General features: G+C 39.3%; 1 protein-coding gene across 2 annotated transcripts in view; it reads left to right on the top strand.

Moving 5' to 3' along the window:
• COL15A1 (collagen type XV alpha 1 chain) overlaps positions 1–13,745 on the top strand; it is a 118,713-nt gene that overhangs the window by 80,722 nt on the left and 24,246 nt on the right. For both annotated transcript variants that reach the window (XM_085051758.1, XM_085051759.1), the window contains 5 exons: positions 5,061–5,126; positions 6,923–6,958; positions 9,433–9,495; positions 11,471–11,548; positions 11,668–11,703. In XM_085051758.1, coding sequence (XP_084907884.1) covers positions 5,061–5,126; positions 6,923–6,958; positions 9,433–9,495; positions 11,471–11,548; positions 11,668–11,703 — 279 coding nt within the window. The remainder of the gene's footprint in view (positions 1–5,060; positions 5,127–6,922; positions 6,959–9,432; positions 9,496–11,470; positions 11,549–11,667; positions 11,704–13,745) is intronic.

Raw genomic sequence — 13,745 nt, 5'->3', positions numbered from 1 at the left:
TTTACCATGTATTGCAGAAATGTACAGATCCTGGCAGAAGCTGTATTGCATTAGGTGTATTACAAATACACACAGAAACCCATATCCTTCTTTGAAGTAAGCTCTCTTAAAACATTGTGGGCATAATATGTGTGGCTTTATATACATTTGTATTATAGGTGGTCTGGGGAGGTACAGCAAGAGCCATCTGTCCTCATGTGCTCCAAAGCCTCTGTATTTTTAATTAGAAGATTTCTCTGATGACTTGGTGTGCTGGATTTTGATACAGTTAATTAAACATGTGTGGAAGTATACGTCACTATGTGTGATATTGAATTCTTCCTATCTCACAAGTGTTTGTGTAAGAACAGGACATTTGCTTGCAATACATTTGCTGAGATAGACATTAAATTATCCAAGTGCGTTTTGTTGACTCAGTCTCTCATCTTTCACAGTGAGCTTCAAATATGGAAAAGAACTATTGCAAGCAGACCTATCAATTGAAGTTGGAATTGCAGAACTAAAATAAATACCACTGCTAGCTGTTGTAATGTGGATATTGGCTTGATGTAGGTAGAGCAGCAGAGATCAGTGATCTGAGTGAACCACAGGGCAGTTAGAGAGATCACTCCCCAGGTCAGGGTCATTTAGTTCATTCATTTAACCATTATGTAGCCAAGGACAATACTTCTGGGGCTACAGAAGTCGAATGGGCTGATCCCTCAGGGTTGGAAGGAAGTTTTCATAAGAAAGGCTGTATGGCTACAACTAAACAGACTTTATTCTTCTTGACAAAATTAAAAGCAATTAAAGAATCAGTGCAGGTTCACCACTGTTGAAATATTTAGACCTGATGTGGAGAGCTGTGGCTCAGGGCCAGACCTCACCAGTATCTGGCCAATAGCACATTGATTGAGCTGCACTGACCGTGGACCTTGGTTTCCTCCTCATTTAACCTGGTCCCTATGTGAATGGAGGGGATTTGGTTCCTTCAGGAACCACTTCTCATACCATGAAAATACATGGTAGGGTAAAACTGAGGTCCGCAGTAGAACGTATCCATTTCCAGGTTTCTGCAGTTCCCCCCAGCACTGTGGGTCTTCAGAGGCTTCTCGTCCTTTCTGCCCCCTCTGTTGACTCCTGGGATTGATCAAGAAATCTGCTCTGACCTGTCCTGTTTGAAAAAACTTTGTGCCTCTGCTTGCTGCTGTTTGATATTCCAAAACACTGAAATCAATATTCCGCATCCCATATTGACTATTTCACTCTTTTGGAGCATCGTCTCTGATACTCAGTGCAATTCCATGAATATAATCATGATAACCAGAAAACCATAGTATTTGTTGCTATGATTTTATCTCACAAATTTAGTTTGGTATAGCACAGAAGTAATTTTGAATACAGAAATATTATTGTATTTAAATTTCAAACTTTCAAACATTTATATTTGGCTGACATTATTTACCCACAGTGTAAGTACAAGAAACAAAAGTCACAAAGAAACGTTAATGTTGAGGGTGTAAAGCACATGTCAAAAGAATTCATTGCCTCTCTTCTTTCTATAATTCTAATAAGGCCATATTCATGCCTTTTGAGTGCAAAGCTGAAGGTTTACTTAAAAACCAACCCAGGCAATCATCCCAAAACAAAACAGTGATGAAAATATGGAAAACAATGTTGTCCTTACTTTTGTAGTCAGCACTTTCTGAACTAATTCAAGCTGTTGAAGACTTACACTGCGGAATTATTGTTATTAAAGCTGTTTGCACAACCAAATCCAAGATTAGCAACTAGACACCTGGAGGAGGTTGTGAAGAGTGCAATCTTTGTCTCTAATCATCATTCTTCTACCTTTTGTTTTCAAATCTTCTTCAGCATTATGTACAGTTTTCTGACTTCACAATTTCCATTTGCAGATCAACTGTATATATAAAATATATACCTGTTGAATTTCCATTTAATCTTTATCTTGCTGATCCCAAACTCAGCAAAGCCTTTGGGATTCTTTTCACTGACTTGAATACAGTTTGGACTGAGCCCAAAAGCAATGAATACTGAGTGATTCCACAATGAAAAAACCGTGTAAACCCAGGGCTCCTGGATTTCTGCCACCAGTTGTAGATAAAGCAGAACAATTGCAGCAGCAGGACTATTCTATTACTGTCATTTAAGTAACAGCCCATGTCCTGTTCCTTTTCTGGGTTGTATAGAACTGGAAATAGAGTGGGACCAAGGGCATCACACTACCCCTCAAGAATGCAGCAGAGTTCATTCAGTCTGGGAGATAGAGGATTTAAACTCTATTTTTACTTGACAATTTTTCCAGTGGTTTCTGTAGAACATGAGGACTGGGAGTGGGAAGAAACACCGAGCTAAAAGCAACAAGCTTTAGCTGTATGAATCATGCAATATGACCTCAAAGTACTGAAAATTGACCATACATTGCCATGCTCAGATGAGGATTGGATTGGATAGGATGGGATAGGATAGGATAGGGTAGGGTAGGGTAGGGTAGGGTAGGGTAGGATAGGATAGGATAGGATAGGATAGGATAGGATAGGATAGGATAGGATAGGATAGGATAGGATAGGATAGGATATCATAGGATAGGATAGGATAGGATAGGATAGGATAGGATAGGATAGGATAGGATAGGATAGGATAGGATATCATAGGATAGGATATCATAGGATAGGATATCATAGGATAGGATAGGATAGGATAGGACAGGATAGCATAACATAGCATAGCATAGCATAGCATAGGATGTGTGATCTGGGTGAGAAAAACAGTATTCAGAGACTCATAAAAATATTGGAAGTGATCTCTGGAGGTCATATGGTCAAACCTCCTGTTCGAAGCAGGGTAGTTTCAAACTCAGTTCCTGGATACTGTATTCATAACAAATGTTGGGAAAGACTGTGATCTGGTAGCGTTCATTTGCACATGATTACAAGCTCAAAAAGAGGCATTCAGATTTCACAAAACCTCAGTGACAACATGTTTATTCATGTGCTAAATAAATCCCTGGCACCTGAAGGCATGCCCTGTCCTGGCCTTGTGAAATTCAGATTTTCATTACATTTAATGGGAATATGCTGCTTCAGAGCCTTGTATTGAAATGGATGGCTGTGGCTAGCACAGGTCTTTCCCATGAGAATTTTCTTCTGTGTTTTATAAACAAAGATAAAGTTTGGATGTTATTAAAAACAGTGTCTCAAGATTTGGACAGTTCAGGCCTGGCCAATCAGGCCTAGGCGGAGGTTTCTGACTGACCAATCTGGGTGACCTCTGAAAAATCTATATAAGTTGGAATCAAAATAATAAAGCTCTCTTTTCATGCCACGCTGAGAATCCGGGTCTTTTTCTCTGCTAGCGGCTCAACAGCGACAGATGGCATAGCTTGCCTGCTAGACAAATGGACCAATTCAAGCTTCCCAGGAGATTCAGGACATATTTCTTAATCCAAAACAAGAATAAAGTGCCAAATAGGACTGTTGGAGTGAAAGAAATTAGACAAATGACAAAAACCAAGTTAGAATATATTTTCACGTAAAACATTTATGTGGAGCAAGCACTTAACATATTGTCTATCTTGAACTATACTCTAAGACTTACAATATGGGGAGCCCCTATTTAAACCAGAAAGTTAGCTATCTGAAACCAAAATGAAAGCCTAATCATAACATCAGAACAAGAATCTGATGGGGAGCAACCAACACAGCTTTGCTAATGGCAGTTTGTTCCTGATCAAAATCATTGCTACTCTGAGGACAAGGGATGGGCATTGAATTTGTAGACCCTGACTTTAGCAGGGCTTCTGATGCAGTTCCCCAAATCCTTGCTATCACCACACTGATGACCTATGAAATGGACAAGAGAATTATAGAATTGGTGGAAAATTGGCTCAACTGATAGACTCAGAGAGTTGTGATTGGCATTCATAAGACTGTTTCCAGAGTACTGTGTCCAGCTGTGAGATCCCCAGCATAAGGCATTGACATAGTGGAGCAAGCCCCATGCAGGACTGCCAAGATGTTCAGGGGACCAGAGCACTGAGAGAACTGAGTCTGCTCAGACTGGTGAAAAGCAGGCTAAAGAGAGACTGTGTTTCTGTCTGGAACAACCTAATCAGAGGACACAGAGAAGATAGAAGCAGCCTCATGCAGGTTTATGGAAATATTATAAGATGCAACAGACCCAAGCTGGGAGAAGGGAAATTCCAATTAAATATAAGTAAAGCCTTTTTTTATCCTGATGATGATCAAATACTTTAACTGGTTGCCAAAAACAATTGTGGCATCTCCATCCTTAGAGGGGTTCAAGAATTAACTGGGCAAGTCCCTGAGTGACTTGATCCATTCAGTCCTCCTTTGGGGAGTGTTGGACCAGAGCTCCAAAAGTCCCTGCCCACCTTCATTATTATGATTCCGTAATTGAATTATACAGAAATGCCTGAGCTAATGGGGAGCTCACCAATTCTAGGATAGCAAGCAATGCAATTATACTGCTCTGTTCAGGAAACTTGAGGCTCAGAGCTGGGTAGCATAGGGGCTGCTCCATCTCCAAGTTTGGGGTTCCAAGCTAGTTTCAGACATGGCAGCATGATCAAGATTGCCTTAGGAACCATGGCATGGCGCTGCATAGTGTGATGCAGACATGTCCAGAATATAATTAAAACTTCAATTCTGCAACAGAATGAGTGTACTCAGACTGATTCACCATCTTAGAATGCCAGTGGCATACTGGAGCATAAAACCTCCATTTCATCTTTATCTTGTGGAGGAGAAATTACTTCAGGCTGCAAATTTTGGCATCATAGCTTTCAAATTAAAGATGAGAGTCATTTAATTAAATTTTTGAAAGCATTCTGAGATATTTACCACAGAAATGCAAGACAAATCCAAGGTTTTGTTATTCCAGATGTATAACAATAATAAGTAGTAGAGAGCTTTTTCTGTGGCCTGATTTATGTTTGGGGTTTTTTCATAGTTATAAAGAGATAACTGTACATTTCTAAAAATATGTGTGTGCCTTATATAATCGATTTGAAATAACCTGTTTCTTAACCCCCTTTTTAGTTACTTCTCAATGATACAGATGGATTTTTTAATTTTACTGAAATTAAAGGACTGCTTGGGCCTCTAGTGAGTATATGCTGCTTTATTAAATCTTCATATTTGCTCTATCTTCAATGTCTCCTTTTAATTATAAACCAGAGATGAGTTTCCTATACTTTAAGATTGTGTTCCTCGTAACTTCAGCACTAAACTCTGTGGAAGTAGTTTCAGGCAGAACTAAGATCTGTGCAAACAAATCACTTCTACACATTTGTATGAAATAAAGAAATTTGCTTATCTCTGATTCTGAACTATATGCACAGAATTACAGAAATGTAGGACTGTTGCGAAAATAGAGACCAAGATCTAAATTTCTTCCATTTTTTCCCTTCTTGTTTTTCAAGTCACAAAGCATTGGGATAAAAAGTATTTTGCTCAGTTCTGCTTGAGACTGCAACTGGAAATGCTAGGCTCATGTATATGAATTTAGTCTCACACAAATTATAGTGGATGAAAAATGAGGAATTTCATGACAGAACAACATGAAATTCAGGTTCTGTTCTAGCTGCAAAATAGTTCAGTCAAATATTTGAAATCCTGGATGCTTCTTGGTAATGATTTCAAATTCCTAGGACTGAATGCAAAGACAAGTCTACCTTTTCCAAGCTGTGGAATCTATTCAAACTTGCCTGGAAGTATACAACATGTTGCACTTTGCAGAATCTTAACCTCCACAAATTAAGCAACTTTCTTCACAGCTAGTTTCATTTGTGGATTGTTGTTTGTGTATTTATTTTGTTTTCTTCTTTGTGACACAGTGATCTCTCTCACATTTAATACCTGATGACACAAGGAAAGTCAGAATGTGCATAGCCAATAGCAGAATTTCACTCTACATGGCTAAAGTTTGCAAAAAACATGTATCTTATTATTACAGCTGTCCCTAAACAAATATTTACTGAATCTGTCATTGAACTTGGAAGAAGGGCAGATTTAACTCCAGCAACAGATTGTAACCTTTATCAGCTTGTCTAGCATGGCTCTTTCCCACCTATTACACAATAAGACAACTTCATGTTATTGTGGCTGCACCCAGGTGTACTTACAGTAAAACAGTTTTCATGGAAGAGTATTTTCATGTGTTTCCCAAAGACCTGATTCCCCTAAGCCCTGGACATAATAAGATGCCAGGATAGTATGGGCCATCTTGTGTGAGCTCTGCCACAGGTACCTGCCATTCAAACCTCCATTTTGTGACAGATATTAGAGTCACATTCCCACAAAAGAGAAGTAGGTCCTGTAGTTTGAAGCACAGTTGCAGTAGGAAAGATTTGAACCTCAGTCTCTAAGCTCTAACCCTAGTCAGGGAAGAGGTACAGTCTCATAGTGGGTGGTGTAATAGACATCCTGCTGATCTGAACCAGAACTCTCTGCAGTTACCGCAGCAGGGCAATCTAAAATATGCCCAACACAACTCCCAATCCATGTTTCTGTTCACAGCCTGTTACGCACACTGTTTTCTGTCCAAAGACATCCAGGAGCAAAATGGGAAAGGTGGGTGGGCTACTATAGTTTCTGTGCTGGCATCTGGAAAAGATTCAAAGGAGGCTAAATTATGGTTGCATGCCTTTCATATGTAGAAAATGTCATCCTTTTTTCAGTCTTTCCTGGGTCTCTGTCTCTTCAGTTTTTGAAAATAAATGCTAAATTAGAAGCGTAGGGCATTGTGGAAGTTCACACCTTTACCATCACCTGAATTAAGTTCTTAATTCAGTTGCAGATGAGTTGATATTCACAAATCACACTATACATGAAAAATGCATACTCTGTCTTGCAAGTCTGTAATATGTGTTTGTAAAGGTGTGAGCTTTATGATTTTGCAGGGGCCAGATGGCAAGCCAGGTCTATCAAGATTTCCTGTAAGTATTAAGTTCCTAGTATTTAAGGTTTTTTTCAATATAGTTTAATTTTTTTTTAAATTTATATTGTAAACAATTTGCATGAAGTCTAATACATTTTCATATGGGACACTGCAGGTCTTAGGGAATTACCACCTATGGTAGAAATTCACTTTGTCAGAAATGAAGCATACTCTGCCATGCTTATCTCAGTGTCAGTTCTGTAGTTTAGATTGAAGTGTAATTAATGGAAAACTACTACCTAAGGAAATACCTATGCCATATAGGTGAAACAAATGGAACAAATGGACTTCTAAAAGTTACCTACATATGTATATGCAATTGTGTTATTCTTCAAGCTTTTTTTGCCACCATTACAGAATACAGTAAAGCCCCACAAGATGCACCCTTTTTATTTTATCCTGTAGGAAATATTTATGGTTTTTTTATAATAACATACCAGGGCTTCCATGTAAGCATTGCACAACCATAGTATCAAAAGGTGCCTTATGCTATGCTACCTACCTATTGTGCTCAGACTGCCACACCATATAAATTTGTATAAACATCTTCATTAATGACTTGGACACAGGACTTGGAGGGATACCAAATCTGCAGATGATACAAAATTGGGAGGAGCTGTTAACTCCCTCCAAGCCAGGAAGGCCCTGCAGAGATGCTGACATAAATTAGAGGGCTGGAGAATCACCAACTGTATGAAGTTCAACAAGGGAAAGTGCTAGATTCTGCACCTGGCATGGCATCACCCTGGTTGTGCATGCAGACCAGGGAACTGGATGCTGGAAAGCAGTGCCAGGGAAAGGGTCCTGGGGGTCCTGGTCAATAGAAAGTTGAACATGAGTCAGTATTGCCCTGCAGCCAGGAGGCCCAACCATGTCCCGGGGTGCATCAGGCACAGCATCACCAGCCAGGCAAGGGAGGGGATTGTCCTGCTCTGCTCTGCTCTGCACTGGGGCAGCCTCACCTCGAGTGCTGGGGACAGCTTTGGATGCCACAATCTAAAGAAGGGCAACAAAGATGGTGAAGGACCTTGAAGGGAAGCCGTGGCTGAGGTCACTTGGTCTGTTCAGCCTGGAGGAGACTGAGGGGAGACCTCATTGCAGTCTACAGCTTCCTTGTGAGGGGAAGACAAGGGGCAGACATAGATCTCTTCTCTCTGGTGACCAGAGGCAGAACCTGAGGGAATGGCGTGAAGCTGAGTCAGGGGAGGTTTAGGTTGGATATTAGAAAAAGATTCTTCACTGAGAGGGTGGCGGGGTGCTGGCACAGGCTCCTCAGGGAAGTGGTCACAGCACCAAGCCTGACAGAGTGCAAGTAGTGTTTGGACAATGCTCTCAGGCACATGGTGTGACTCTTGGGTGTCCTGTGCAGAGCCAAGTGTTGGACTTTGATGATCCTTGTAGGTCCCTTCCAACTCAGAATATTCTGTGATTCTGTGATTATTTGGCTTATGACTTCAGATAGTATTGTTCCAATTATTGTATTCATATTATGTGTAATGTGATGGAATTATTTTCCCTTGTTATGATTGTTCTATGGTTCAGAGCATGCATATGGTCTGAGGATCCTTTGTCTATTGCTTGAGAACGACTAAGGAGAAAACTGGGAAAGCTGACAAAAGATGTTAACAAAATGCTGACAAGTTGCCCAAAATTCTACAGAGGGCTGCTTACTAAGTCCTGGGTATCGTGGACTGCATAGAAAACCAAAGAAAGAGGAAAAAACTCCTTAAAAATACATTTCTTTTGAAAAAAAGCTGATAGCATTTAGAAAGTGATGTAATAATGTCTTGGTCTCTGTCATTTATAGAATTTCTACAGACATGAAAATACCATTCTTATTCTCACCTCATGTCTTTTATTTATCTCTTGACTAATGCAGAAATTATGTAGACCTGAGTTTAGTTCTTGGTGGGTAAAAAAAATGCTTCTGAATGCTCTTGGAAGATTATAAAGCACAATTTGATCGGAGCTGAATGCTTTCCCCACAGAACAGAAAAAGAAATCATCTTGTTTTCAAATAGATAATCTCTATTTCAGATTTTTAAAATTTTTTTAATAATATATATATACTATTAAAAATATACATTCAGAAACTCTGTTGAAAAGCAGTCTGGCTGAGTTATCATGGAGAGAGAGAAGATAGAGTTCAGAGGAAATTGAGAATTTTAGGTTGAATTTCCACTCTTATTAATGTTAGTATATTTCCCTTTGTGAATGTGTGTATCATCTACTCTGTGATAAACATCAGGGATTTTTCATTTTGTTCTTTCTAAAAGATTCTTCTTATGTGATATTTGGTTTAAGGAATAACTTGATTCAGAGAGCAATTTAGTCTTGTAAGACTTCTTAGATTGCAACCAGAGTGATTTAAGTTTAAGTTTGCCAGTAATTTAAAACTGCATTTAGTAAAATGGCCTAGCTCCAGATTCTTCACAGATATCACTATGGGTTTATGTACTTGCTTTTGCCTAGGGGCCGCGGGGACCAAAGGGTGACACTGGTTTGCCTGGATCACAAGGACCTAAAGGACAACAGGTATAAGAAAATGCATAGGGGAAAGTATATGTTGAGAAATGTGTTTGATGACAAGTACTTAGTGATATTAAAAGCTTAATGATTCTAATTTTACTAGGGATTGTGATGTTAATAGGTTTATGTGAAAAATTTACTAGGTGGAAATTGAAAGTTCTAAATGACATCCCTTGATGTAATCCCACCGAGAGCTAATCTTCCTGCCCCAGTGTTGAAATTCATCTGTGCAGTATGCACTTATCAGGTTAAGTCTGTATAAACATTAAACATGAAGTGACTTCTTCTTGCCAGCTGATTGCTGTGCGGACACCCTGGGATCCTGTCCAAAAGCCTGAATAAAAAAAAGATCAATGTTTTCCTCCTCCTATGCCAGAAACGGCTTTGCCTACAGAATGAAGACTGTGATTTTCAATACCCAAAGAAAGTGTAAGATTTGGGGAGCTCTCTTTTTAGGATTCTTTCTGTTATTTGTTCACAAAAAGTGTGTATTTTATAGCACTGCTGAGAGGATAATAAAGACTGACTCTGGTCTTTTGCAAATATTGCAGTTGTTCCAGTATTCTTCCCCTTATTATCCATCTGCAGGAAACAGGGTAGAGAAACATCTAATATCTTGGAGATAATAAAAATTTTTAAAAAACATTTTCTCCTTTTTTTTTCTAAGTAGCTGAGCTCACTTTCTCACAAGTAATAGGAAGACTTGGAAATGGTTAATTATGGTTTAAATGGGGTAGCAGAAGAAGAGCATCATCATTGTTCAGAAGGAAACTTCTCAGACCACAAATACTAGTCCCTTTTTATCATAAAATTTCCTGTTCTTTTACAGAGTGCATGAAATGATCAAGCCCAGCCTTAAAACAAATTGGTTGGTTTTTGTTTCAGGTTGGGGACAGTTTTATTTTTGTTTTTTGTTTGGTGGGGTTTTGTTTTTTTTTTTGCTTCTGGTGTTCACAGTGGTAAGAACTCAAAGCTTTGAAGGCATTTAATTTTGGACCCTCCAAAACATAGTGATGTATCTGAGGCTGTTTCTGAGGTGTGAACACAGGTTATGCTCAAGAGTGATGAAGTTTGGCAACCAAGGTGAAGCTGTATGGACACCTAGGAGCATTTTACTTAAAGGATCATGAAATTCAACGTCAGGTCCATAAAGTCTCACAGACAATAAAGTCAGTGAAGCCAACCAAGCCTTAGGGAGACTCCAAAGTATCTAAAGTGTCTTCAGGGAGACTTCAAACACTCACAGCAGTTGAAGAACTGAGTTACAGCACGTAAAGCTCAGTGAAAGTTCTATATCCTGGACTGACATTTTGATCAGCAACGCAATTGCTAGATTCAAGCCAGATATCTTCCATGAGATCTTGGGAAAGGTGTCCTGAAGTAAGAAGAGGAAAGTTACAGCTGAAAGATCCAAAATGGAAAACACGCACTGGGAATTGACAATTTGTGGTTATGGAAGAGGAATGTAGAGAGTCAAAATTTGAATGCTGGGAATTGGCTTTCTTTAAGTTTAATGAGGTTGCATCATGCCAGGCACATAGAGAGAATGACTCATGCTTTCCTGATAGTAAAATCTGAACATTTGCTGTTCTATCCAGATTTTACATTTCCAGCAGGATTTGCTGACTTAAACTGATGGTTCACAAGAAGACACCAATAACCTGCCTGCCTTTGGCAGAGAGCTTTTGTGAATGCATGTTTCACATAGCTACTCTATGGGGAGCAATTTAAGTCTCTTTTAAAAAAATAAGTACTTACTCATCTCAGGGAGATATTTTTAGTGCACTTTATTATGTTTTCAGAAAGATCACCCCTTTTCTTCCCTTGAATCAAGCTTCACCCTACTCACACTGATACCATTTTATGTTTGATATCACAGCATGACTAATCTGTCATGCTTCAAACAAAAGTAGTACTGCTTTGACTTCTTCTGATTCACTGAGAACTGCTTTGTAAACAGTAATTACTTTGATAATTGCAGGGTGAAAAGGGTGAACCAGGAGCTATAATTTCTGCTGATGGATCCTTAACTGAATTATTAGGAAGAAAAGGGGAGAAGGTGAGCTAAAACTGTGTCGTGTTCACCAGACTTATTTGGTGGCCTTGTTACCAGCCACCTCTGCTAGACATTGCAGGAATTCTCCCTGTCATTGCTTTCCCTGTGTTTGTCCTCAACAGGGTGAAGCTGGAGTGGTGGGACCAGCAGGACCAATGGTAAGATGATTCCAAAGATGATTGGCTTTTTTATTTTTTATTTTGCTTTGGCTTTACAGACTTTAGTAAATGTAAAGGTAGCTTGGTTAGGTTTTTGTTCCTTCTGAGAAGGGGTGATAAGGAGTATTCCTGCTTCAGGGTGATCATTGTCCTTCAGAAATGAATATGGTTATTACATGTGTGGTGCTGTGAACTACTGACTTGATGCAGAGTTAAATCCTGGTAGAACAAATATATCTGTTACTATCTAAACCGACAGTGAAACATCATCAGAGCTAGAAACTTACATAACTTATGACTGATTGAACTGGGTTTGTTTAGCCCTGAAGATAAAAGACTGAGAGGAGATCTAATTGGTCCCTCCTGCGGCCTGAAAGGGAATCATGAAACAAAGTCAGGTCCCTCTCAGAGGTGCACAGGAAAAAGACAAGTAACAAAGATCACAAGTTCCAGCAAGGGAAATTTCACTTAGATATAAAGAAAAAATTCATATTAAAAGTGGTTAAACACAGAAATAGGTGCCCAGAGAGATGGTGGATTGTGGAACAAGGTCTTGAGTGGCACGATCTAATTTACAAGCTTAACTTACAGGTTTGTCTTGTTAGCATGGAAAACACATAATCACAGGATGATTATATGCAGGTGCTTTTATTGAAGAGCTCTGGAAGCCAGGGATAAAGACGAACCCAAATCTGACTTCAACATGGATTTGAAGTGGACACATTTTATACCCTTTCCTTACATAACTGTGGTATAATCATATGTTAATCATCAACTTGAGATTGTTCTATTGTTTTCCCCCAAGCATGACTTTTAGCCCCCTCTTCCCACAATATTTCTGATTTATTACACAGGTGCAAGTTCACATGATTTAGCTAAGACAATTCCCAATATGTTCTAAGCAATCATCGTATTCAATGTCATCATGTACTTGTACAGTTAGGTACAGCAGGTGCAGGTTCACATGATTTAATAGTTACAGTACATACAATGCCCACTCCCATTCCCAAGGCCTACTTTAGCTGTCATGATTTTAGAAACATTTTAACCCTATGCTATCAGTCTTGTAAGCAAGAGGTTGTGCTAGAGGATATCTCCCTTTCCATCTGAATTATTCTGTTTATATGATTTACATTAAAAACAGCTAACTGCATCAGCTCAATTTCTGTCAATGTCAATAATTTGCAATTGCCTTGGGTTCTGAGAAAGCTGCACACCAGGCAATAGAGTAAGACCATGTACCGAAATCAAGATAGATACCTTCTTTCAAGTATTTGGTCTGATACTTCTGACTGGACACAGAATGTTGTAAGAAAGAACAAGAAATTAGTTATAAAATCAGAACAGGTGCCCAGACTCAGCAGTGTTATGGCACCAATTTCTTCTAGTCTAGTATTCCAAAAATCAAGGATGTCAAGGATGTCCCTTTGCTTCGGCTTTTGATGTTGTCTGATTGCTGTTGTGCCTAAGTGAATGTTAGTAGGTGTTGACATTTCTGCACCCCAAGGTGTGTAGGAGATTTTTATATCAGTTTCTGCAGTCTTCAAAAGGGGCTAACTGGGTGTGCCGAGTAACAGCTCTCTTTATTGCTGTGTGTCAGAATACCCTGATAAGGCTAACGTAACTTACCAGAAAGGATGCTCCTCTCCTCCTCCGTGTATGACTGCGAGATGATCTATCCTTTCAACTTGATGTAGGATAACTATGAAAGAAAGTGAACTTCAGAGATAATCTTGTCCACATCACTGCCCCAAGCAGGTCTCTTTAACTTGGGGAATTGCCAAGTGGAATTTTCAACAACTCTTGAGATAGAAATTCTACAACCTCTCTGGACAGCACAATCCAGGCATTTCATATACTTCAGGGTAAAAAAAAGTTTTTCCTTATATTTATTTGGAATTTCTCATGTTCTGGATGTGTTCACTGCCTCTCATCCTATTGCTGTGCATCATGCAGATACGTCTGTTTCCTGTCAGCCCCAAACTCTGTGTTTCACATCTCCTTCTGTCCTGCCCCGAGATGTTTCATATGGTTCAGCATGC

This window comes from Lichenostomus cassidix, chromosome 2 (genome assembly GCF_008360975.1).
Source record: "Lichenostomus cassidix isolate B80296 chromosome 2, HeHo_3.0, whole genome shotgun sequence".
In the NCBI taxonomy this organism is placed as follows: Eukaryota; Metazoa; Chordata; class Aves; order Passeriformes; family Meliphagidae; genus Lichenostomus; species Lichenostomus cassidix.
Note: the sequence above shows the minus strand (reverse complement) of the source record. Positions and strands in the feature narration are given on the sequence as shown.